Source organism: Drosophila novamexicana, unplaced genomic scaffold (assembly GCF_003285875.2).
Source record: "Drosophila novamexicana strain 15010-1031.04,08,12 unplaced genomic scaffold, DnovRS2.1 tig00000108-arrow-pilon, whole genome shotgun sequence".
Lineage (NCBI taxonomy): Eukaryota > Metazoa > Arthropoda > Insecta > Diptera > Drosophilidae > Drosophila > Drosophila novamexicana.
The window spans coordinates 5,765,162-5,790,737 of NW_020824772.1; the positions used below are offsets into that span (position 1 = coordinate 5,765,162).

The following is a 25,576-nucleotide window of genomic DNA, read 5'->3' on the forward strand; positions in this document are numbered from 1 at the left end:
ATGTTTAGAAAAAAAATCCAAGCATGTCTTGTTTTAAATTTCATTTGTTTGTTATATTTTAATCATAATTTTATTTTATATCTAAGTATACACTTTTGTGAAAAATTTTTGTGAATGCAACAATACACAGCGAAATTTGTAAATACGTGCAAATCAGTATAACAACTATATTCTTGCACAAAGTGCACTTGCTTTTAAAGAAACGAGTAAGTATACGGTTTGATGGCATTTGAAATGTTGACGGCTAGCTATGCGATATTTATAGTATTATGAAAATAATATGCATCATAGCCACAATAGTATATGTACTAATTATGGTCGCCAGCTTAGTGTTACTACTTTTAATAGCGCTGCAGAACGTGCTTTCGAAATAGGTGTGTACTAAGCAAATATTGTTGACTTTTGATGGTTTATCTATATAATTTTATTTATAGTAGACATGCCATAAACTGCATCCACAATACCGGGCACATAATAGGCGCGCATGAAAAATAAATTGTATCGAAAAATTATCGATTTACTAGCCATGCTTTCTACAAAAAAGGATTTGATGTTTGATATCTTGAGATTATTAAATCAAATTGATGTATATGGCATACATAAGATAATATACATATATGTATAGACTAACATTGATTCGTCGCTTTTAAAATAAAGTATATTTTGTGCCCTGTTATTGTTCTGTTAGCAATCAGCTGCTAAATTCAAATTCGATTCTTGTTTGGGGTGTTTTTTGCAGTAAGCCAGCTATCAGAGGAACTTTTTTTTGTTAAAACTAATTGTTTTGTACTCTTGCCCCAAAATGTATCTATTTAAAATTTAAATTTAAATTTTAATCAAACTCATGAGACGACCGAAGGCGCATTTCTCTGGTAAATATGGGTGCTCTCTGTTAACAACAGTTCAGTAAAATGTTAAATGTGCTGCTGTACGAAATACAGGCATTGGGCCCAACTTAACTAGTTTTCAGATGTTGTATTTTTGGTTTTTTTTTTTTTTTAAATAAGTTGGCAAAATTGTTACAAAATTCCGGAGTCGCCCCAGTGTAGACTTCAAATGTATTCATTAAGCAGTATTAGAAAGAAATCTGAACTATGCTAGACACCTCTCGCCCAGTACTCGGTTGTAAATAAATTCGATTGTGTAGAGTACGTGAAACAGCAATTACATACATTATAACTAGGAAGCACAACTTCTTGCCGATAGGCGGCCCATGGTATGTACAGAAATCCATTCAGGATCTCGGCTGCCTAATTGATGCAGCCGATGTTTCTAGCATATAAGAATGTGATTTGGGTTGCGAACTTGCGAACTGAAATTTGCAAATAATCAAATATCGCATTTCATCAGAATTAAATGTGCAATTTTTATTCTGATTCACACAGTTCACAATTGGTAATATGTTGAGTCAAGTCGCGGGTGCTGCCAATGCCGGCGGCACCCCAATGGAGACTCCGGCGACACCACCGCCAGGAGCAGCAGTAGATATGGAGACTGAAACGTCACCAACAGCTGAATCGCGGCCATTTGTGGCAAGCGGTGCATCTAGTAATCGTAAAACAGCTGGCGGCGCTGCGGCGTCTAAGAGCTCGGACAATCGGGAGTTTCAGTTCTTTTTCGAGGATGAAGTATTTCGCATCGATCGCAAGGGTCGCGTACGTTTTGGAGTCGTCACTGGAACAGCCGAATCGTACTCTTCGGATGATGAGGAGGAGGAAGCTAACGAGGTGCTCAGCAAGGGCGAGGTGCGCGTCGCCTTCTATCCGGATGGCAAGGAAATTGTGAGAACTGAAAAATCGGTAAGTATGTTGAGGTTATGTAATTGTCACTGCTGTATTCACATCAACATGTATGTATGAACACACATGTGTGTGCAGAACTGTAAATAACTGTTATTTCTGTTTAGACAACTGTTTTGCCTTTTTGGGCACATCAGCATTGACACGTGTTGTTTGTCTTCTGCTTTTGTGCGTTATTTCTCCAACTCGAATTCTAACAATGTGAACATATTTCAGATTGGCCTCGTCGACCGCACGCTGATGCCAGGTGATGTGGTGCGACGCCGCCTACCAGGACAGAAACATATGTCTGGCCAGGCTGGCTATGTGCGCGATGTAAACGTCCGCGCAGACGTCAAAGTGCTGGGCACCAAATACGTGATCAGGAATGTGCCCTCGGAGCGCTTAAAGCCGATTTCAGAGTGGTCACGCGATGTGCCCGTATGCTTAGGGAATTGGATTGGATACACCATCAACGTAGATGAGTCTGCCGTGCTAAAGTGAGTAAGCAGCCGCAAATAGGGTGTGGTTTGCATTAAATAACTGATTTTCTTCGGTAGATCAAGCTTTGGCACACTTCTTGAAATCACATCGAACGACTTCCACAAGTTCAGGGATGCTTATGGGCCCAGTGAGCGTGAAGTCTTTAGTCCCAGTGTATACTACCCAAATAATGTAGTTGTTGGACGTTTACCGCCCTTGGATCGCGTCACCAATTTAACCCCGGACATACCTTTACCAACCAATCGCAAGCGACGCTCTATGGTTAGTAGAACTATACATAAATAGCGGTCTATCCGTTAGACTCTATTCTCTTGTTTCTATATGAATACATCCATATGTTAGGTATAGATGAAAACTGTCCTTGCTTACTTTGTGACATTTTGTCTTTGTTTTTTAGTATACTGTCGAATCTGTCAAAACTACGGCGATAACTGTTGCTTGGACATTTAAGGCCACGCCGCAGTTTGATAGTGGTAATGAATTGGATCCACTGAAGCAGCCAAAAAGCTGCATAAAGGGCGATGACTTGGCCAATGTTAAGCGCTTGAACATCTACGAATCTTATATGCTCCAAATTCACGATCGATTCTACCTCAAATATTCGAAATGTGATAAACTTATAAAATATTCCGTCTGGGAGCAGGAGCAGGGTATGTAAACGTAAATTTATTTATTGTTTTTATAACCGATAAGCATATCTTCAATCTGTTGTGCAGCCAAGTTATACCAGAACATTTTCCAACGTCAAAAGAGCGAGGAGAGTAAGCAAACGGCACAGAATGAGCTGTCGAAGCAAAACTCGACTGCGACTGCGACTGGATTTGAGAACACGCCTTCGCCGTCGGCGCCATCCAGCTCTCGCAGTGCTCACATGTTCAAAGTGCGGCGTGTCACAGGTAAACCTAGCAATCAGCGACTGAATCGCTCTCTGGCCGAAAATAACGATGCAAGTAATATGCCAATTAAGACGTCCGCTTCAACTCACTCAACTGGTAAAAAGACACGGGCAAACAATGATGAGACCTGGGACACTGCGGATGATGAGGGCGATGAAGAGCCACTACAGGAAACTCAGGACGTAATAGAAACAATTGAAGCGACAGCCAATACTCCCGAGACTGAAGGTGGCACGAATTCCTTAAACTCTTTTGCCTCGCAAGCAGCCCGTATTGTTACACGGAATTTCAAACGTAGATCAAGCAAGAAAAAACCACGACCCAGCAAAAAAACATCAATGCCAAGAAAGGAAAGCGATCCCAAAGATGGCGATGATATGGTTGTAGAAACTTTGGTTGTGTATAGTTCGTTAACGGTTGTGTGGCAGGATGGATCTGTGGAATCAGGCATACCTTCAACCGATCTATATCCGATACACCATTTGGACAATCATGAGTTCTTTCCAGGAGATTTTGTTAGCAAGGCTAACGATTACAGTACCTCACAGATAGATTACGGGGTCATACAGTCGGTGGATCATGATGAACGCATAGCTAAAGTTAAGTGGTTCAACATCTATGGCAATATGGATAATCCAGTGTAAGTAAATGACATCGAAAAAATGAACTACTCATCAGTCAGCGCACATCCATTTTTTCAGTCCATCATGCAAGGATGTGGAGGAGCTTAGTGTTTACGATTTGAAAGATCATGCGGACTATCAGTACAGACCAGGCACCATGGTCATTCGAGTGTCTAATTTCACGGGAGAGGATCTTAATTCTACAGCTGGCCAAGTAATTGACAACTTTCCCGATGGCCGTGTGCGTGTTTGGTGGGCCAAGGGCCATATCACCATGTGCTATCCGCAGGATCTTTTTGAGATCCATCAGAGCGATACGCAAGATGCGTACGAGTCTGATGATTCGGAGAATTCTTGGGAAACACAGTCGGAGAATAGCCAAACAATGAACATAAGCGCTAGCATCGCATCGATGGATGTAGAGGATCACATAATATCAGGAATCGATCGTGCCAAAGAAGCCATTCAGCGCCTGGAAAAAATCTTTCACGTGCTGCCAGAGCAGCGAAAGGCGGATGTTCTCAAAGATCTGCTGGCCGTATATAATAACTGCCGATTTCTAGACCGTTTTCTAAAAACAGATTTCTTTCACGAAGATTACTTTACCGGTATTCTGTGCCGCAAGAAAAATCCCCAGTCCCAAAAGCAGACTGCTTCGCCGTCTGCAGCCAAAAGCAATTCAAATACGCCTCAGTCCGCTGCGGACACATCTCAGCGCAATGTCGAGGCACAACTTTCTATACCGGATATAGCTTCACCAGTTGTTCGACAAGCAATAAAGTTGGAGATGCCTTTGATAGGACAAGCAGCTTCAACATCTACGCCAAATAAACGCAAGTCCTCCACTCATGTTGATGAGGTCCAGTGCAAAAAGAATAGCAGCAGCGAAAAGATAAACGTTGAGGATTCCGCAGAGCAGTCGGTACTTCTAGACAACATCTCACTGTCCGATAGCGAAACTCAGCTAACCTATAACGAGCTGATTACCAAGTATCGAAGCGAATATGCGGATATGATCAGAACAGCACGTGTCAGCATTACTAAGGCCTTCGAGAAGCATAAGAACAGTAAGGTAAGCAACCCAACATTAATGTACAGATTGAATCGTGCAAATCTTTTAATTTAATTTGTTTTAAAGAATGACTCTGGAGTTCATTCGCGCGGCGAGAACAGCTCGAGCGAAATCACTTCCGGTTGCGATTCAAAAGATACTACCCAAGGCGAGAAAAAACAGTCTATTTTGAGGTCGTCTTCCAGTACCAGTATTGAGTTAGTGGCTAATCACGATGCGGACGTTTGTGAGGTTTTCTGTTTTTTGATCAAAGAACAAATGGCCAAGTGCCGCGAGGCAATCGTGGAAACCTTTGGCAGAAACAAAACTGAAGACAAGGATGTGGATGAACACATAAGCGATGTGGATGTGGATGTGGAGGAGGATGTCGACGTCGAGACGTCAGATCATGATATCCCGCCAGCATATGAGAAAGAGCAGGATCAGGTTATGGAGCAGCCCTTGAATCTCAATGGACTCTCTGAGTCATTGCCCCCGTTAGAAAGTCCAACCGCTTGCTCATCACCCTCGCCCTGGCAGGTTACCACGTCAAGTAATAATTGTTTTGAAGTAATGCCCAATGCTCCACTTGGTCATTATTTTATTGGAAATATTATACATCCGAACAACAAGGCACACTATCAGCGTGCCGTACAGCGCGAGTATGCTATGCTCCAGGCATCGCTACCTCCAGGCGTTGTTGTGCGTGCCTATGAGGATCGTATGGATCTCATATCTGTCATGATGGTGGGTCCCAAGCGCACACCTTACCAAAACGCTCTATTTTTCTTTGACTTCCAAATGGGTTGTGACTATCCCAAGAGTCCGCCCACTTGTCATTACATAAGCTTTTGTACGGAGCGCCTTAATCCTAATTTATATGAAGAGGGCAAGGTTTGCGTCTCGTTGCTAGGCACCTGGTCAGGACGCGATACTGAGGTGTGGTCGCCTCAGAGTACAATGCTGCAGGTGCTGGTCTCTATACAGGGACTCATACTGGTCGATGAGCCCTACTATAATGAGGCAGGCTATGAAAAACAACGTGGTAGGTTAACAAACATAAATTAATTACAGACCAACTTAGAATTATATCATTGCAATCCACTCATTCTTAGGCACTCAGCTGGGCAATGAGAACTCACGCGTCTACAATGAAATGGCAATTATTAAAATAGTCCATTCAACGGTAAAACAATTGCAAAATCCCCCATTCATCTTTCGAAAGGAATTGATTGAGCACTTTAAGGAATTCGGTAGCGAGTTACATGGCCGCATGCAGGCTTGGTCTGAATATTCGGCCGACGCACAACGACTAAAAATAACTAGCATTAATGGTTTGTTATATATTAAATGACATTTAACATTATTTTAAACGGAATGTCTCCCACAGATATGCCTAAAGACTATAAAACACCATGCGAGATGCCAGAGTTTCCATTGTTGCCCTGCAGTCGTGGCTTTTGCATTGCGGTCAAAGGTGTCTTGGAGGCGTTGCAGAACGAATTGACTGCACTAGAAAAGAAGCAGGAAAGTGAGCCGGCTGTTCCTGTTGCGGCCACAGCGCCGCGAGCTGCACCCGAGGATGTGTGATTGACGCGAATATTCGCAATGCTCAATGTTTGTCAGCCTTGCCTTCGTTGTGGTGCCTATTATATAAAACACAAGACTATCGCCGCCTGCTCTTGAAATTGAGCCCTTCACAGGGTTTATTTCTTATATATTTAAGTAATCACAGCTCGAATACTCTCTACCTTATTAACTTGGCTTATCGATCGGCTAACAAACTTTATAACCAAAAAAAAAAAAAGATATTTTCCTAAATTTGTCGCTTATTATTTGTAAAAACTTTTTATTTATTTAGTTAGTCCCTATTTCGTTTTATGTTAACACCAAGTTCATGCGTATACAAACAAATATTGCCTATAAAATATGTAATGTCTATAGAGCTAATAATTCCCAGCATTAGTTTTCTTTCTGTAAATAATCTAGTTGTTCTTCAATTGATTAAACTAGGAATTTGATGTATATTTCTTTATTGGCAAAAGTGTATCAAAGTATTTTTCAATTTTTTGTGTTTTGCTTAGATGAACTTTATTTATTTTGTATTTAAATTTGTTGTGCGCTAGGTTAATAGCACTTGGATTTAAGCTGAACCCCAACTAGGAATCTGCATTCCACTTTAAATAATGTAGTAAAAGCAGGCAATTGGTCACATCGCTTCTTTCATATTAAATAAGCTAGGAAATGCAAGATACTATGTGAATAATAAATTACCAATTTTATTTATTAAAGTAATCAATCGGATTAAATTTCTAATTTGCTCACTACCCAATCGACATATTGTCCCACGCGCGTGTAAACACCTGGCCAGCCTTGCAGGCCGCAGGGCTTGGGGCCATATGATGTGACGCCGGCCACAAAGAAAACTTCCTGCATACCCACATGGGTAGGTACCATTAGTGGCCCGCCGGAATCACCTTGACAGGTGTCAATATTTATCTTTCCGCCAGCGCATAACTGTGAACTATTCAGATGCATCTGGTAGGCGCGATATTTATCCTGGCAACTTTTAAGAGTCCACACATCCACAGTAATTTTAAGCTTCACATTGCTAGGCTTACCGTCCTCAGTAACACCCCAGCCTGCCACGTCCATGGCGTAGCCCTCGAAATCGTTATTGCGCACATCGTCGCCAACCGGCAGGCAAATGGGTTTCACATATTCCGTAAAGCGCACCGCTTGCTTGAGACGCAACAGTCCAATGTCGTGCATCTGATCAATGGAGTTTGGCACATATAGCTCATGCAAAATCCGCTTTTCAATCTCAATGTCCAAGTGCATGGGTGCACAAGTGCGTTGCTTATTGCCCACCTCGGTCACGCAGTCCGGAGCAGTGCTTATGTCCCATTCACCCAGACGCACACTATACAACTGCCAGCCATGCATTTGCAGCTGGCTGCTATTCAAGCAGTGACCGGCCGTCAGAACGTAGCGTGAGTTGATCAATGTTCCGCCGCAGTTAAAATCGAGCTCATCCTTGGCTGCCAGTTTGAAAGATAAATCAACCAGATGCTAAGCAGATAAGTGGCTGAAACTTACGCTTTTTGTACTGCAGGAGCGCCATCCAGGGAAACTCGAAGAGCTGCGTTTTAGTGCCGCCAATAATGCGATTCGAAAATAAAATACCGCAAGTGCCTATGCTAGGTAGCACATTGCTCGGATCAGGCTCGCCCCCAGAACGATTATCAATCGGTGTTCCAGTTGCAGTGTCTGCGCTCTGCATGCGGCGTTTGCTGTCCGGGCAGCACACCAGAATACGCTGCACCAACCCGCTTTGACGAGTATTATCCAGGCCGCATTGGCTATCGGAGAGCAGCTGACGCTGTTCTGGCGTCGACTGGCTTATATTGAGTATCTCGTAGAGAAATGGACAGTCTCGTATGTGAATGCACAAGCCGTGCTCCTTGGTGTCTTTGGTCTCGCAGCTGCCATAACTAAATTGCGCAGTGGCGGCAGCTAACGGAGATCAGCATTCCGATTAATTCAATATCAATTAGCATTGCACTATTACAACAACCGGTATAACCGGTTGAAGGTCAGAGGAGACTCAAGCTCGACTAACAAGGTAGCACAATTCCAGATAAATGATGTAACAAAAAAGGCCAAATATCTTACCAGCAATGCCAATGGCGCCCAATGCGCCCAGCAATATCAGATGAAGTTTCATTGCCGCCAACATGAACAGATAACGTCCGACAGATTTTCCTGACTTGATCGTCGCGAGCTTCGCGTTGAGACTAAACTCGCTTTCATATTGACGACTAGTTGATAGCTTTCAGGCAAATGCTGCCCGTTATCTTCGCCAATAAATCGACTAGATGTCAGGGGTGATCGATCGTTGAGCAGCTTGTACGGATTGCATTGCCTAGCGATCCACCCAATAAGGCCCCACACAACTGAACAAGTCAGTTACCATTCTGTGCTTTACTCAGAGTTCTTTGCACTTGGAGGCCTGGTGTGAAAGCTCATCGAGATCCTCTCTTCAACCGGTGTATCGGCTTGAGTAACAGGAGACCACAATTCCAGATAAACAATGTACAACTAGAAGTCGCCTAATGCGCCCAGCAATATCAGCTGCAGCTTCATTGCCGCCAACATAAACAGATAGCGTCCGAGAGATTAGCCTGAACTGATTGTCGCAAGCTTCGCGTTGAGAATAACCTCGTTTCGCCAATGTATCAGCTAGATGTCCGAATGATCAATTGTTGGCCAGCTTGTGAGGCTGGGTATATTGCATTGCCCAGCGACCTACCCATTAAAAGGCCACACAACTGAACAAGTCTGTTTCCATTCTGTATTTTACTCGGAATTCGTTGCACTTGCAAACGAAGCCAACTTATAATCAAATGATTAAAGCTAATGCCAACAAAATTATTAATGTGATTTGGCATTGTTTAACCGGTTGTTGTTTTTATGATTATACAAATATGTTTATAGGTATGCGTATGTGTTTGTGTTTATAGCGTAATAATGGTAACAGAGCTGGAAACAAAACTAAATCTTGTTGCTGTTGTTGGCATAGTTGTAGACCTGCTGGAAACCTTCACCATCATCTCCCTCGCCATCGTCCGAATCATCTGAGTCGAATGTATTATCGGGTATATCATACAAGCGTATAATCGGCTTGTTGGGATCCTTCATGATCAGATATTTGCCATCCTTTTGCTTCATCACCAAGTCAATGATACACCGCAATATGCCCCAGGCGTTATCCATGCTCAGATTGATCTGCGTGGCAAACTCGTGCGGCTTAAACTGCTGCGTGCCCAGAATAACGTGACGCGAATGATCACGTGGATTAATACGCGATACATAGCCCAGTTTTAGCTGATCAGAACCAGCAAGCACAGCTTGTACCGTCCATTTGGCCAGTTTGCAAGCATTGTTTCTCAGCTCGTTGGCCAACACGGCGCCGCGCTGTGTATCAAGCTTCTGGCGCCATTCAACTCCGTTGGCCAGCTTCGAATCCCATTCGTTTAATGCTTTGATGGACAAGAACTGCGGTTCACCACTGGGCGTTTGCAGCACACCATCATGTTCGCAACGCGCCACCAGAACCTGCCAAAGATTTTCAATTAGTTAGAAGTTACGCAAATAAGGGATGTGCTTACAATATCGCTGCCCAGTTCCCATTTCTTGTAGCGATAGCCAACACTGGCCACCTGTATGTCCTCGTCTTCACTAATGAAGGGATTGGTTTCTTCAAACTTGTATTTGGCCTCCTGGTCGCCGGTTTTGAGCACTTGCTGGCTAAAGTTATGATTTATGAAGGTGGCCTCAATGGCCAGATTACGCGGCGAATTGCACGAGCTATCGTCGTCAGTGGGCGGTTCAACGCTAGTCTCATTCACAGTTAGCAAATCGAATTCCGTATGGTCGCGCTTGTCCATGAAGATTTTCTCGCCTGTCGATAAAATAAAAGCATGGCTAGTAGAGTCACTTTAGTTTTATGCATGAGATCCCTTACCAACTTTTTCGATGACAATATCCCAAGAGTAGTTGGAGCGTGTCGAGCACATAATAGTAGCCAGAATGGCATCCGTGGCAAACACGTTACCAATCGTCTTGGACAGACGACGTATGACCGGATCATCAGTGGTGGTTACAGTGTGCACAATGCGATCAATCTTCTGCAGCGGCTTCTCGTTCTTCACATTGATGCGGTCGTATGTCTTATCATAGTACTCCAGGGTGCCGCAAGTGGTAATATCCTCGCCATCCTTGATGTTCGGCAGCGATAGCTTAATGAGACGCGGGAAGTCCATCTCTTCAATGGAGGCCCAGTCGGCCCGCACAGCCACCGAAGATTCTCGCATCTTTGGTGGCGGACCGCGGTTACCAAACCGTTTGCCCATGCCGCGTCGCGGATCGCGTGCCTTAACATTCTTACTGCTCAGTGTGGTCATGCCATGACCGTGCGTATTGAGCCCACCGCGTGCATTGCGGCCACGTCCTGAACGCGAATTACGCATGTTGCGGAAACGTCCACGTTGATGCGGTGGCTTCTGGACGCGTGCCGTATCCACCAGATGGAACGTTGTCTCGTCCTCCTCATGGTAATAGGCATATTGGTTGCCGGTGCCAAAGGTAGAAGCATATTTATCTAAAAACAAAAGTTTAATCTCCAGTTTGTTGCCACGACACACACACAAACAAAGCGCAGACATGCGAACATAACCTCACTTTGTGCATATGCAAAATAAAAGTTTGGCTTTAACTTACTTTGATACTTCTTGTCATTGTTAGAGGTGCTTGTCCAGTCGCAGATCTTGCCCAGGCGATCGTTCTTGCTGAATGGCTGGTAAGGCACATCCTTAAACGTGTCTGGTAGCTCGCATGGTCCCCAGCCCTTTTCGTTGAACTGGACTGTCGGTTTCTCGAACGTTGGAAACTGGGCCGCCGTGTTTATAGTTTCGCTCATTTCACGGCTGTTGCTAGTTAATCTTTTTTATTAAAAAATTATTCGCAAATGAAAGCGCGAAACAATTATTATGCCAGTGCGGGAAAAAAAAAACTATATGACCAGCTCGCGAATTTGGTGCGAAGGAGAGAGCGACAGTCGGCGCGATAGCTCTTAGAGATGTGCGATAAATACAAAGCAGTCACTGTTACTTTGCAAAAGTATTTGAAGGGAACTAGTTACAGCTGTGACAGCATATTGAATCGTGATTCACTATTTGCGTTATTATCAATTACATTCAAATTTTACATTACGATTAGATCCAAAATATAATAACGAACTTAAGCAAGTTTTTTAAATGTTTACTAATATTTGTTATAGTAAAATAAATTCAATAAAAGTAAATATCCGTTTTTATAATATACTTTAACTAGTATGGTGATATATATGTATATAATAAGCGCAATTATAATTATCCCGTCGAAATACTTATAAAGATCTAACATTTTCGAACAAAAGTCCTTGCTCCGCTATAATTTCGGATACTAGATATGCCAATTTGCAAGTCAGCCCCTTAAGCATGCTGACACTTCAATTCTGTAGACCCTTATAAAAGCATCCAGGACATTTGTCAAAGCTAACAGTCGTAATACAAATGTGGAAGAACCAGCAATCCGTACTCGACTGGCCAAGTGCAGAGCAACTGGCTAGCTTCTGGTTGCACTTGAAAGGTGAGCTTGGATTCAGAACTCTTCTGTACTTCAAGGCGGAAAAATGTCGCTGTTGGATTGAAAAACTATTGGACGAGGGAAACATGACGACTACCACTTTGGTATGGAACAACGCGTCGAATGCACCATATTTAAGGTTAAGCCAGAATGTAGGTATTCTGGGCTTGGTTTGCTTGAACTCTGATTTATTTGAACCCGTATTGATCACGCTAAGTACAATGCTGAACCATATGAGGGAGGTACCCCTGCTGCTACAGATATGCACAAGGGATCCGGATCAAACAAGTATGCTGGAACAAGGCCGACAGATTCTTAAGCGTTGCCAGGACCTGCTTATGCCGAATGTTCTGTTGCTATTGAATGATTTCTTTAACACTGATATGATTTATGCCTATCAAATGTTTCCCAAATTCCGGCTGCTGTCGCAGGTCTACCATGCCAGCTTGCAGCTATATCCCTACAAACTGGCCAACCTACACGGCCAGGTGATAAGGACACGGACAGATCTAACACAGCCCTATTTATTGGTTTACAAAGATCGCAACGGAAAATTAATAACAACCGGGGTGCTCTGGCGTTTTATGCAGGGGTTTGCACGTTACTTGAACGCCACTCTTGATCTGAGTTATGATTCCAATTCGACCCATTCTGTGCGGAGCAGCTACTTTAAATTACTGCCGCACATCCAAAATGGAACAACTGACGTTACCACCAGCCTTTTCCCACTCACCTATTCTTCAAATAGCAACCTCAATACTTTCAGCTACCCGGTTATCATCAACAGCTGGTGCACTATGTTGCCCGTGGAGCGTGTGGTCAGTCCGCGTGAGGCTATGACCGGAGTGTTGGAGTCGCCCTGGATGTGGGTATATCTGGGTATCGTCTATTGTTTGATTCGCCACCTATATAAACGCCGTATGCCCGGAAGGCCGATCTTGACACTGCTCCCTTCATTGATTCAACTGACTCTGCTCTGCACCGTGGTTGCGCAACTATCTGCGCTGTTTATTGGTCCGCAGAAACTTCGATTGATTTCCAGTTGGGAGCAGTTGAACGCATCCGGATTAAAGATTATCGGAGCACGTGCTGAATTTAATCAGTATCCTGACGAAATAAGAATCAAGTACGCATCATCATTCATATCCTTTGAAAACTACACACAATTTGTATATCAACGTAATAGTTTTAATTCTTCATTTGGTTATACAATTTATGAAATTAAGTGGAACAATATTGCCGAACTGCAAAAGTTCTTTAAACGACCAATTTTTCGCTACTCTACCAAGCTTTGTGTGCGACAAGTTTCACATAATTCTGTTATTTTTCAAGAAAACTTTTTGCATCGCAATCAACTAGATTTATATATACTTTGGTTGCGGCAAAGCGGCATCCTTAGGTTTTTTATAGACAAACATTTTCTCGATATGCTAAACGCGGGCTATTTCAAACTGCAGGACTTAAGCACCCAAGTTGTAGTAAAGCCCCTGAAACTCGTTGAGATGGACTTCATAGTGGTGTTATATGGATATGCAATGGCTATATCCCTATTGATATTTGTATTTGAGTTGATTGTGTTCTATATCAATGTTTGCCTGCACATTTTGTAAAAGTCATTATTCAAAGTTATGTCATTAATACAAACTTGATCCGTGTGGTCGACGGTTAAATACACTTTAGCACCAACTAAAGGTTAATATTATGGTAATAAATATTCAAAACTCTATTAAAAGTATACAAGAAAATGAAGTTTAAGGAACCCGTTCTTATATTGTATTACAAAATTTACATGTTAATATGAATGAAATAAATAACATACTCAAATTGTAAGAGTATAATGTGGGTAAACTTTTGTAACACTTGCCAGGCTGGCAGTCAGTCGTTTTGGAGACCTTAACCATGAACGATAGTGTTGAAATCTACGCTGAGCTCCTTTCAGCCATTGTTCGCTTGAACAGCTTTAGCACAATAGTCTATTTGGATCCTGAGGATGGAAAGGAGCGCTGCCACTTGGAGAATTGGCTATCAGTACTAGGAAAGGGTATTCCTTTGCTATGGTGGCGCTCAATTGATGAACTCAAGCTGAGCAGCTTCATCAATGCCCAACTACTGGTTGTGGCTTGCTTACCTGGCGTATATCGCCTGGATTTGCTGAACACAATCTCAAGCACTTTGCGATATATGCGCCAGACCAAACTGCTTATAGAATTGATTACCAATCAGGATGTGCCCTTGGTCAGGCGAGTGCTAGAATTTTGTCTACAAAATCAGATGCTCAATGCTGCATTAATCTCTGGGAGTTTCGGAGAAACGCATACGTTGTATATCTACGATGCATATCCAAGTTTCTTGCTGAAGCGTAAACAATTTACGCAGGAGCTTTTCAATTTGTATCCTGATAAAATGCTGGACTTGCATGGTTATCGGATTCGCACAATGCCGGATCTGTCTGAGCCCAACACCATACTCTATCGCGATAAGGAAGGTAAGCCTCGACTGCTTGGCTACGTTTGGAACATGCTGGAGGAATTTGCACGCAAACACAATGCCGGCTTGCAACTAATCGATGTGGTTCGAGAGGGAAAGTTCTTGAGTCACATTCAAGTATTGGATCTGGCGCGTGATAATTTGGTGGACATAGCGGCCAGCGTGCAGCCATTAACGCTGCGCCACCTGGATCGTTACCATGAGTACGCATATCCTGCATATATGGCCAGCTGGTGCACAATGTTGCCCATGGAGCCGCTCTTAGGTGTACGAGAAATATACACATGGATGTTGCCTGCTGCTACCTTGTGTTTTCTGGCCGTGCTCTGGGCGCTCCATGAGCTCCTGCTAGGTCGCTACCATCGTCATAGACGTCTGCTTGGTATAGGCTGGAAGCTTTTGGCCATTATGCTGGCCTGCAACGTCCAGGGCAGACTGGTTACCCTGCTTGTTGCACCACCTGGAAAGCCATCCATTCACAGCTTTGACGCACTCTCCAATTCGCATGTGCGCATCTTTGGAATGCGCTTCGAACACAACTTGTATGACTTTGATCTGCGCACGCGATATGCGCAAGCGTTTTACCTCAGCGACAAGGTGGCGGAGCTTTTGTGGCTGCGAAACTCCTTGAATACCAGCTACGCCTATACCGTAACGCACACCAAGTGGCAGCTGTACGCGGAGCAGCAGGCATATAGTTCCAGGCCGTTGTTTTACTACTCCAAGAACTTTTGCTTCTATCAGTATGTGCCCTTCGCTTTGGTTATTCCGGAGAACTCGCCGCATCGTGCCACACTTCATCATTTCCTACTGCAACTGAGTCAATCGGGCTTGTACATGCACTGGGTGGCCAGGAGCTTCTACTACATGGTACAAGCGGGCAAACTGCAGATTCGGGACCTGGGCGAGGCACGTCATGTCCGCTCGTTAGTGACTGAGGACCTGCACGACGTGCTGCAAGGTTACGTAGTTGGTGTGCTAATTAGCTTGACCCTCTTTGCCTGCGAGCTGTTTATAAGTCGGGCAAGGCATTGGCTGGACATTTAATTAGTCATTAAAACAAATTGGGTGCTCAATTATTCTTTAGTTGGAAGCAATGTCGACTATATAAATAAATATGTCACGCATGGACTCAAAAGGAACGTAACTGTAAGCAATAAGCGCTATTAAATCTAGTGAAACATACAAAACAAAACGTAGTTAATAAAAACTTACTTCTTTGTGTGGAAGCTTGTATTATTATTTTTTAATTCAAACAATTTTTGTATTTTTGCGCCCAACTATAACATTGCTTTAAAAATTGATTTAAGGTTAGCTAGTTAACAGACATTCTTGGCAGTTCTGTTAATTGAAGATCTGTTAAGTGAACTGACTGAACTTGTTCTTTTGAGCTGCCATGAACCAAGTTTTCTCTGTTTGCTTAATTAATCGAATTTGATCAATTATTGTATTGTTTAAACAAGTAATGTTGTCAAATGCTTATTATAAATTCATGATTTCTCAAAAGAGCAGTCAACCCAATGTTATTTATACATGAAAAGTTAATATATTTTTGGTAACTTAGTCTATCGAAAGTTTGATCAGCGTACTATCCGTCAGGGCTGATGTTGCCCACCTGTGGCATTTGTTTTTGTTGACATGGGTAAAAGAAAGTTGTTGGGCAAACGTCCAATGGCCTATATATCTGGCCAAAGGTGAGTTTAATTGTAAGCCGTCAACGCATTCGAAGTTAATTTTTTTTTCAAAATTTACAGTCTAATGCATGGCCAGCGCAATGAATCTTCGCGCTTGTTTAGCCATTGCAAGCGTCTTTGTTGGCTGCTGTTGTGGTGTTGTGTTTCTGGAGCTGCTCGTTAAATTGGATCCAGGTGCGGGTAATCTAATTACCGCTGCCCAGTTTGCATTTATTGCCCTGGAAGGATTCGTATTCACATCGAAATTTGGTAGAGCGAAACGTGTGATAAGTCTGCGGGACTATGCCCTGCTTGTGGTCATGTTTTTTGTGACCAGCGTGTGCAATAACTATGTTTTCCATCTAAATGTGCCTATGACACTGCACATGATTATACGCGGAGGCAGTCTGATTTCGAACATGTGCCTGGGCACCATAATACTCAAACGTCAGTATCGGGTCAAGCAATATATATCCGTTATCATGATTACTCTCGGCATATTCATCTGCACATATTTCTCTAGCCGGGATGTGGACATCGATAAAGGGCATGGGACACACTCTGAGACAAACATATTTTGGTGGCTAGTGGGCGTGTTGCTGCTTGTGCTGGCGCTCTTCATTTCCTCGTACATGGGCATCACCCAAGAGTTGTTGTATCGTCGACATGGCAAGTGCGCCCGCGAGGCACTCTATTACACACATCTGCTGCCGCTGCCCGCCTTTTTGTTTATGCACGACAACATCAAAGCGCATTGGACTTTGGCCCTAGAAAGCGAACCCTACAAATTTGCTTGGCTGGGAAATGTGGCTGTGCCGCTGCTGCTGCTTTATTTGCTTGGTAATGTTCTGATGCAGCATTTGTGCATTAGCTCTGTATATTTTCTGACCACCGAGTGCAGCTCCCTTACCGTCACATTGATCTTGACACTACGTAAATTCGTATCTTTAGTATTCTCGATTGTATACTTCAGTAATCCGTTTACAATTTATCACTGGTTGGGCACTGTGCTCGTGTTTCTTGGCACTTTAATGTTTGCTGATGTTCTCAGTCCAGTTTCCTTGGGTATTTTGAGAAGAAAAGCTGTGAAAAATGATTAGACATTCCATTTTACAACCTTACGATTAAAAGTAGTTACAAGTTTGAACAAATTACGATTTATTCTTTACATTTAAGTACAATACAAGTATATACGAAATAAAAGATCAGATTCTCATAGATCTTATTAAAAAGGACATTAAAAGTAAAAAATGTACACAGGGTTCTACTAGCTTTTGTACGGTCGACCAAATGGCCGTCCATTAAACAGTTTGATCAAGCGCTATAAAGGTTTCTTTGGCTTTGACTTGACATGACACTCGACATAAATACTAAAATATACACATAAATATATAAATGCACTGGTTGCCCCATGCTAAAAATTAAAAGCTCCACTTTTGTTGCAAAATGTAATACTGCTGCAGCTGAAGCCAAGTGCGGATGGATGCGTGGATTAGTGTCTACGTGGCCAGCGTGCCTGCCTCACGCTGCAGCCATTTGACAATCGTTTTGTAATTGCGATTCATCCAGTCAACGCTGATTTCCACCTGTTCCACAATTTGCTGAATGGGCCTGTCGTAAGCCCAGTTCGCATCGCGCACAAATGCCTCCAGCTCGGCCAGCTGGAATTTTGTGTTCATGCGCTTGGTAACAAACTTGAGCAGCGTGTGAATGTTGGATATCTGTGAGCCCATGCTATAATTACAAATAAAAATTAGCTAAGGTAATGGCCAAGCCACTCAGAAGCTTACTAAATATTTATCTCCTGCCAGTTGTTGCGCAGATAATCGAAGGCAATCTGCTGACCTACCACCGTGTTGGACACGGCTGCAAAGACCCGGAATACATCCTGCTTACGTATGTCCTGACCGGCAATGGCGCGACGCAGATACCTGTACAGCAGCCAAGGTTCCTTTGAGCAGCCCAATGCATTCAGTAGCAGCTCCTTCTCAGCTGGCACATTCGACTTCAAATAGCGCTTGAAGGCAAAGTCCCACTCGTACTCCGTGCCATACTGTATGGCCGAGCAATATTCAATGCCACGCATATTTGGACTAATGCTGGCATTTAATATATAAGATTTTAATCGACAACAGCTATCACTTGCCAACTTACGGATTATAAGCATCGGGATTGGGAGTTTCAATCCAGTTTTGGAATTGCTTGGTGCTCTCCGAGATGCACTTCCGGTGGCCCAGATGACAGGCCATGCTAAATATTTCAGAGCGCTTTAACAAGAGCGGAATATCTTCCTTACCGCGAGGCGCTTCAGTGAACATCACCTCGTACTGCACCTTGCGCAGCAGCTTTAACAGATAGTCCTGGAAGAAGAGAATAAAATGTCAGCTCAAGAGAATGATGCGATCTTGTTAATCAATATTGGACCTACCTTAAGCAAATCGTAATCCCCAGAGTTAACAAACATGGAATCGATAAAGTTGAAATTGGTAATAGCTGCCTTCCAGGGCACATGATTTGTCTCATATGCCAAATAGCGCGTAAGATTCATGGCAGTGTCATATGACAGATAGGAGCCGCGTGCCAGATTCATCACATCATCAATTAGCTGGGCACGATTGGCGGGCGCAATTTCTAGATGGTTTTTTGCATCCATTAGATGTTGGGTCACCGCACGCCAATTGTCCAGATCATAGTTGACGCGGTAGTAGCCTGTTTGCTGTATATTGAATATAAACCATTTGGCTGTAGAAAGATTGCGATTTTCCAGCTCGTAGGTTTTGGTGCGCGGCATCCACGTGGTGGGTCGTGTGTTCTCAAAGTTAAGCTCGTCTGCAGTGGTATATGTAATAGGTATCCACCAGAGCGGACGGTCGTCTGTTTTGCTCCTATTGCCATAGACGAAACGAACCTGCTCCAGGCGCACGGCGTCCGTATTGGGATGCCGCGAGATCTTGACCACTGGAAAGCCAGCTTGCAGTGTCCAGGTGTCCATGATAGCCTTGACGCTGGTACTGCTATCTAACAGGCCCGAAGTTTTTGCCTCGTCAGTCAGAAAGCGCCAGAGATCGTCCTGCGTGGCGGACTTATACGCCATTCTCTGCAAATACTTGCTGAGTCCACCCCGAAAGACGGTATCGGTCAGAAAGTGGCTCATCATGCGTATTACTGTGGAGCCTTTGGCATACGAAATGCGATCAAACAATTGGAAAATCTCTTGCGGATTGCCGACCTCCTGCGAGATCTTGTGCGTTGTCGCAAGGGCATCTAATTGGAATACAGTCTGCAGCTCATTGACTACAAATTCATCGAGCAGCTTCCACTCGGGCGCCACAGCATTCGCTGTCAGATACTCCATATAGCTGGCAAAGCCCTCATTTAGCCAAATATCCGACCACCAGCTGGGCGTGACCAGATTACCGAACCACTGGTGGGCCAACTCGTGTCCAACCACGGAGGCAACGCGCTGCTTGTTGCTGGCTGTGGCTACGCCCTTATCGTACAGCATGGCTGTCTCCCGGAATGTGATGAGGCCCCAGTTTTCCATAGCTCCAGCCTGAAACTCGGGCAGCGCTATCATGTCGATCTTGGGCAAAGGAAATGCGACACCAAAATAGGTCTGCAGAAAATCAAGGATCTTGGGACCCACGCTCAGCGCATACTCGGCTGTTTGAATGGCATCGGCACGGGCCCAGACAGAGAAATTACCAGACGACATGTGCGAAAAATCAGATATGGCATAGGCCACCAGATACGTGGACATGGGCAGCGATTCCGCGAAGTGATCCCACACATAACCGGGTAACGATTCGCTGTATAATTAAGGTGTTAATTGGATTACATTTGTCTCATTATATTTTTCTAACGAATAAAGAATCCTTACTGATTATTGCTTCTGACAATGGGCATGTTGGAGATGGTTGTCATGTTATGTGGGCGTGCTATGTGCAGCGTAAAATTCGCCTTAAGTGCCGGCTCATCGAAACAGGGAAAGGCGCGGCGGGCGTCCGTTGCCTGAAACTGCGTAGAAGCCACCCACCTGTGAGTCATAAAATGAAAAACTCAAGTCTTAGCCAGATAATTTTACCGAGTTGATGCCACGCAGCTCACCTGGTCTCATTGAGCATCTTATAGGAGCTGCGATAGAAGCCCTGCAAATAGTCCTTTATAATGCCCGAAAAGCGTATGTGCACCACATATTCCGAGCCTCGATGCAATTTATCGTACAGCTGAATGACAAAGAACTGCTTGGCACCGATCAGGTACTGCTTATGGATGCGTAGACTGTCCGACTCCCACTCGTCCTTGCCGCTGGGCAGCGCACGATGGACGGTCACATCGTTGCGCGTTATGTTCAGATCCTCGGTGTGCATGGTTATGTTGTAGCAATCCTCGAGCACACGCACACGAATCTGTACGCTGCCGGTGAAGCTGAAATTGCCGCTCAGCTGCGGCTCCAGCGTGATATTGTACTTAAGCGGCTGTATGGAGCGGGGCAGGCGAACATCCTGATCGTATTTGGGTCCATCGCTGGCGTCATGCGCATGTTTTGAGTTGCGCAAATTTACGCTGGTGCAAACAATATCCTCACCGCTTGCGGGCTCCAGATCGCCGCAAGTCGCAAAATTATACACAATAAAGCCAACGGCGAGTATTGTGCAAGCGAAGAAGGATGCCAACAGCACCGCCGTCGTCAGGGACACGGTGTATCGTCGGCCCATGCGTGAGCAAGTGGCTCCTGCTGTGGGTCCGCTGCTGCCAGCGGGTGTGCCCAGGGAATTGCCATGCCGGCTCTCCATGCTCAGATTCTCGTGCAGTGGCATTTCCTTGACGACCATGTCGCTGCTTTAACCTGTGCACAGGAAGAACTTATCGATTAGTATGTGTGGAGTGCACACCACTTCCGTTTACACTTCCGCTGCAATTTGCAAAGCCTAATTGATAGCTCGTCATGGTCGTAATGTATTCAGTAATTCGATATACATCTGCAGGTTGAAAGTGGCACGTTATTTTGCAATCTGAATCCCAGCCATGGCCACTTCAGTGGTTTCCTACAACCCCCTGGACTTGCGGCAGAGTCTTGCAACGTTGATCGAATCGTGCTTATATGCACGTTTATTGTGGTTAGGACAAAGGGTTGCTCATGATATTAGTTCAAAGTATATATGCATAATTATATAATTTACCCCTTAAGAGATTTAGCCGGCTAAGTATCTCAAATATCCCCCCATACAGTACACTCAGGAAGAAAATCTTTGAGCCCAAACACGATTTACTTATTTCATTTATTACCCTATTCATGCCTTTTCCCATTATCGTTACATTGAAGGAATACTTTTCCTTAAAAAAGGAATATTTAATAATAGAATATTCCATAAATGTATTTAAATATTTGTGCTTAGAGCGATAATTTTCAGCGAGTGTTTTTATACCCTGAACCGATTAAAAATGGGTAAAACGGGTATAATGTGTTTGAGCAAATGTATGTAAAAGGCAGAAGGAAGCACCTCCGACACCATAAAGTATATATATTCTTGATCAGCATCAACAGTCGAGTCGATCTAGCCATGTCCGTCCGTCTATCCGTCTGTCCGTCCGTCTGTCCGTCCGTCTATCCGTCTGTCCGTCCGTCCGTATGTATGAACGCAAGGATCTCAGAACCTATAAGAGCTAGAGACCTATAAGAGCTAGAGACTCCTCCTAGTGCCCGCGCAGATCAAGTTTGCTTCCGATATTCGAGAACTTGCCCCGTTTCCAAGCAATCGATTAAAATCTATGTCGATATGTAGCTTCTAGTATATATATTTGCATTTGGTGTTGGAAGAAGAGGGTTCGGGGTATCCCCTAGTCGGGAGCTCCCGACTAGAACCACTTACTTATTTCAGTTTGTTCAAGCATAAGATATACTCTCATGCGAAACGTTGTAAATATATATATATGTAACCCTCTCGATAGGCTGATTTATGTGTCATATAACGACTAGGTGTTCGGTGCTAAATACCTGTTTTGCTTAGTCGACGATCTATGTACTTAATACGTCAGAGCACTATATGCTAGCTGTAGATATATTGTGTCAGTTGAGAATACATTCTTTTGGAATTCCCATTTTGCTGTCAATAAGACGTTTTTGTTTAATTAAATGTTAATTCCCAATGATATATTTTAATGATTCCGAGTAATGAACAGCTGGTTAAACCAATCCCATCTTGCTGCCCAGATCAAATGCGTAAAAGAGTGTGAATTTTATATTAATCTTATGGTAAGGGTCAGTGTCCAGTCTATAGCCCCATAATCTGTGGCTATGGTTATCAAGAAGTCATGGTCAATCCACATCGAAATATGTGTATTTATTTAATAATTGCTAGTGCTTGTGCGTTTTTATAAAAAGATTAGTCACAATGATTGTCAAGCTGTGCTTTATAATGAGACAGTAATATATTATTCAATACGTAAGTAAAGTAAGCATGCAATTGTTGTTATCCTTCATTCTCAATAGACAAGGGCGTAATAATGATCTCATGATTAGATTCTATAAGTCTAGTATTTTCATTAGTTGTATGAGCCCAATTCATACAGAGCCTTGGCTTAGACTGTTACCTAGATAATCTGTAATAATAAACGTTTTATCTGAGAAAAACCAGATATTCTGTTACTAAATAGATCTGATGTCTTTTACATATATATACATATGTATGTAATTATTATTTTTATTATTATTCGATCTTTAAGTTATTAATTTTCACTGCAATAGGTTGCTAAAAAAATGTTATTCAAAAATAAAAATAAAACAATTTATATGGTTTTTCCAGTCAGCAAACCCTTGTGGTTTTGTAATTTTGCAGCGGCAAAAGTTAATCATCAGCATTTTATTCAATTTTTATAGCTGGGAAAATGTCAATTAAAAATACTGTGAAATACAACAAGGTACATGAAATGTCTGTGGCGATAATCGGCTTTCCTACAGAATGTAAACATGTTCCACTCATTTGCATATGCATATCTGTATATACACGAGCAAGTGTGCCCGAATGTCGGCTAATTGAGTTTTGACATTAATTTGATCTGCGGGCTGCTGCAAATTGCCACAATTAAACGCTGGCCACTCTGGCCGCATTGCCGACACTTTGACCTTCATTAAAAAAAAGAGAAACAACTGAGATGATGCGACGCCCTCGCATGTGGCTCATATGTCTACGCTTTCCCGATGGGGGTCAGTGGTCCCACTGCGAGGGTTCAATTTATAGCAATATTTTATTGGCCAAGTGCGTAAACCCGATGATGATTATGATGATGGCGCTGTCTGGCTGGTCAAGTAATTATTAACACACAAGGACATATGTACATTGCGAAGCGCCTTTAGCTGCATATGGTCACACATATGCATGTGTCACATTACAGTGAACCCTTCCTTGAGCGGATATTATATATAGAAAAAGTTGACTTGCTGGATCTAGAAGCGTTTTGTGGAAAAAGTGAGAGAAAAGAATTTTCCATAATATAACTGTTCAAGAGAGCCGTTCGTTAGTACAGCTTTTACTGTATCATCAGCATGATTGAAACATCAAAACACATTTAATCGTTGGCTTCCCCGCGGCGCTGCTTTTAATCTGTTGCTATCTGCGGCACTCTCACGCGTTTAAGAGGCGCACACACGAGACTATAAAAAGTATATTTATTGCACGTTGCATGATGATTATGATCGTAATGATGTTAAAGGGGGCGGGGCGCTGTTTGCGTGGCGTCCATCTGTCTCTGGTCTCTCTTCACCCATACATACATATTTGCGCGCTACAAATGAAGAAGTGATCACGGACTGGACAGGCCAATTTGCACTTGTGCACTAATTAAATTTCGGCAGCAGTGTAGTCAGAAAGCACAAAATTAAACAGATTTTTTTTTGTAGAAAATGCTTATAAAGTTTTTATGAGTTCGATCTATGAATGGTTATAAAAATAAAGAAACTAGTACCTAATCAAGGAAATGTTGGTATTTTATTTATTTATCCTGCGTGAGCTGCCATAAATGATGAGCACACATTCACACATACATGCATACACATAATATATATGTACATATGTATTCACATATATATGTAGTTGTAGATATCAAGTTTTAAAGCCGGCAGCGAGTGGCCCATTTGAGTTTATGTTTAACAGATGCAAAATGCTGACTGAGGCTGGAGATGTGCGCGAAACACATCAACAGCTAATATGGAAATTGTATACAAAATAAACAAATTGGAAATGTGCAGAAATAAAAATGATATTAAATGAAGTGTTGATAAGTTCACGGCTTATACGTTGTATGTACACAAATAAATACTCATGTATATATTTTTTTAATTATATATACATATATATTATGTGTACATCTACTTGTCTTTACGTAGTGGCCCACTGTTTCTGTTGCAGAATATAAATGGATCACGAAATCCATTTAAAATAAAAATATCAATAAAATAATTACAGCGTTAAGTATGCTGGATTTGAGTTTTACCTCTTCTTCTGCCTGCGGTGGCGCTGCTCTCCTTACACTCCCACCGATTCTACAAGTTTACAGTTATGTGCAGTTTGTGTTATGCTTTGGCGGCGCAACTGCAATCGAGTATGACAATAAATACTCCCGCACACTTGCACACACACTGTCAAGCAGTAGCCAGTGGTGGTCACCAACACAATTGCAAATTTAAAATTGCCTAGATTTTTAGCGGTCAAGGCTACAATTTCACAGTCGCACGTTGATAATTGAATTAAAGTAAACAAGTTTTTTTTTCCAGGAAGATGAATTGGATTTCTGCGCTGACGTTGTTGGCTTATATACATAAATGCAATTTGTCCAAGTATCACATCAGCCAGCGAGCAGCAGCAGCACGAAAGTCAACACAACCGTTACGCGTAACGACCGACCGAGAACTGAAAGCGCAACAGCACCGACAACATAATTGTAGCCAGCGTACGTGTAGATCGAAATCGAAACAAGAGAGGAAGAGAGTAACAGCTTTGGCCCATGTGTGGGTGAGAAACAGACAGTGAAATAGCAAGCAGTCGCGTAATTATGCAAATGATTATTATATAGAATCTACCAATATACTGAAAAGCCTTTTTAGAAATAAAACCAAAATAGATAGAAGCTCAAATAAGTATATCCTCTAATATAAATTATTCACTGAAATGAATTTAAACCCGAAGAGAATACGGTTACATGTCAAAACAAACAAGAAATTTGAATACATTTTATTATGATTAACAAAATTTTGGAAGTGTAATGTTACAAATCTTCTATGAATTTATTAAATAAATTGATTCGAAAAACAGTTAAAATTTAATAAAAGACAAACCAAACTCACTTACAATTTTGAAGCAGGTAACGGCTTAATCGC

General features: G+C 42.8%; 7 protein-coding genes across 9 annotated transcripts; 4 read left to right on the forward strand and 3 right to left on the reverse strand.

The window, feature by feature from the left end:
* The first annotated feature begins 67 nt into the window (after positions 1-67).
* LOC115772097 ((E3-independent) E2 ubiquitin-conjugating enzyme) lies at positions 68-6,867 on the forward strand. Of its 2 annotated transcripts, none has more exons than XM_030718060.1 (10): positions 68-206; positions 1,386-1,799; positions 2,016-2,278; positions 2,339-2,543; positions 2,680-2,932; positions 2,999-3,818; positions 3,880-4,873; positions 4,940-5,897; positions 5,968-6,186; positions 6,243-6,867. In XM_030718060.1, the coding sequence occupies exons 2-10, from the start codon at positions 1,401-1,403 to the stop codon at positions 6,440-6,442; spliced, it is 4,311 nt and encodes a 1,436-aa protein (XP_030573920.1). In that variant the 5' UTR covers positions 68-206; positions 1,386-1,400; the 3' UTR covers positions 6,443-6,867. The 2 variants fall into 2 exon arrangements, with proteins under 2 accessions (XP_030573920.1, XP_030573919.1); XM_030718059.1 differs by lacking the exon at positions 68-206 and adding an exon at positions 1,044-1,216.
* Positions 6,868-6,924: 57 nt separating this feature from the next.
* Positions 6,925-8,652, reverse strand: LOC115772100 (spaetzle-processing enzyme-like). Its single transcript, XM_030718062.1, has 3 exons — positions 8,528-8,652; positions 7,952-8,368; positions 6,925-7,893 (listed from the first exon to the last, which is right to left on the reverse strand). Exons 1-3 carry the CDS (start codon positions 8,589-8,591, stop codon positions 7,157-7,159), a joined length of 1,218 nt encoding a protein of 405 aa, XP_030573922.1. The 5' UTR covers positions 8,592-8,652; the 3' UTR covers positions 6,925-7,156.
* Positions 8,653-9,192: 540 nt separating this feature from the next.
* LOC115772099 (eukaryotic translation initiation factor 3 subunit D-1) lies at positions 9,193-11,452 on the reverse strand. Its single transcript, XM_030718061.1, has 4 exons — positions 11,135-11,452; positions 10,380-11,015; positions 10,024-10,316; positions 9,193-9,970 (listed from the first exon to the last, which is right to left on the reverse strand). Exons 1-4 carry the CDS (start codon positions 11,331-11,333, stop codon positions 9,407-9,409), a joined length of 1,692 nt encoding a protein of 563 aa, XP_030573921.1. The 5' UTR covers positions 11,334-11,452; the 3' UTR covers positions 9,193-9,406.
* Positions 11,453-11,967: 515 nt separating this feature from the next.
* LOC115771716 lies at positions 11,968-13,650 on the forward strand. The gene has a single exon (XM_030717536.1). The coding sequence runs from the start codon at positions 11,968-11,970 to the stop codon at positions 13,648-13,650; it is 1,683 nt and encodes a 560-aa protein (XP_030573396.1).
* Positions 13,651-13,905: 255 nt separating this feature from the next.
* Positions 13,906-15,644, forward strand: LOC115771965. The gene has a single exon (XM_030717877.1). The coding sequence runs from the start codon at positions 13,940-13,942 to the stop codon at positions 15,572-15,574; it is 1,635 nt and encodes a 544-aa protein (XP_030573737.1). The 5' UTR covers positions 13,906-13,939; the 3' UTR covers positions 15,575-15,644.
* Positions 15,645-15,842: 198 nt separating this feature from the next.
* Positions 15,843-17,313, forward strand: LOC115757671 (UDP-xylose and UDP-N-acetylglucosamine transporter). 2 transcript variants are annotated; one of them, XM_030698000.1, is made up of 3 exons: positions 15,843-16,221; positions 16,282-16,647; positions 16,724-16,798. In XM_030698000.1, the coding sequence occupies exons 2-3, from the start codon at positions 16,290-16,292 to the stop codon at positions 16,786-16,788; spliced, it is 423 nt and encodes a 140-aa protein (XP_030553860.1). In that variant the 5' UTR covers positions 15,843-16,221; positions 16,282-16,289; the 3' UTR covers positions 16,789-16,798. The 2 variants fall into 2 exon arrangements, with proteins under 2 accessions (XP_030553860.1, XP_030553859.1); XM_030697999.1 differs by having other exon boundaries at positions 15,864-16,221; positions 16,282-17,313.
* Positions 17,314-17,686: 373 nt separating this feature from the next.
* LOC115757669 (aminopeptidase N) lies at positions 17,687-25,417 on the reverse strand. The gene is made up of 7 exons (XM_030697987.1): positions 24,694-25,417; positions 20,308-21,049; positions 20,081-20,236; positions 18,629-20,009; positions 18,355-18,560; positions 17,991-18,299; positions 17,687-17,934 (listed from the first exon to the last, which is right to left on the reverse strand). Exons 2-7 carry the CDS (start codon positions 21,033-21,035, stop codon positions 17,700-17,702), a joined length of 3,015 nt encoding a protein of 1,004 aa, XP_030553847.1. The 5' UTR covers positions 21,036-21,049; positions 24,694-25,417; the 3' UTR covers positions 17,687-17,699.
* Positions 25,418-25,576: the final 159 nt, after the last annotated feature.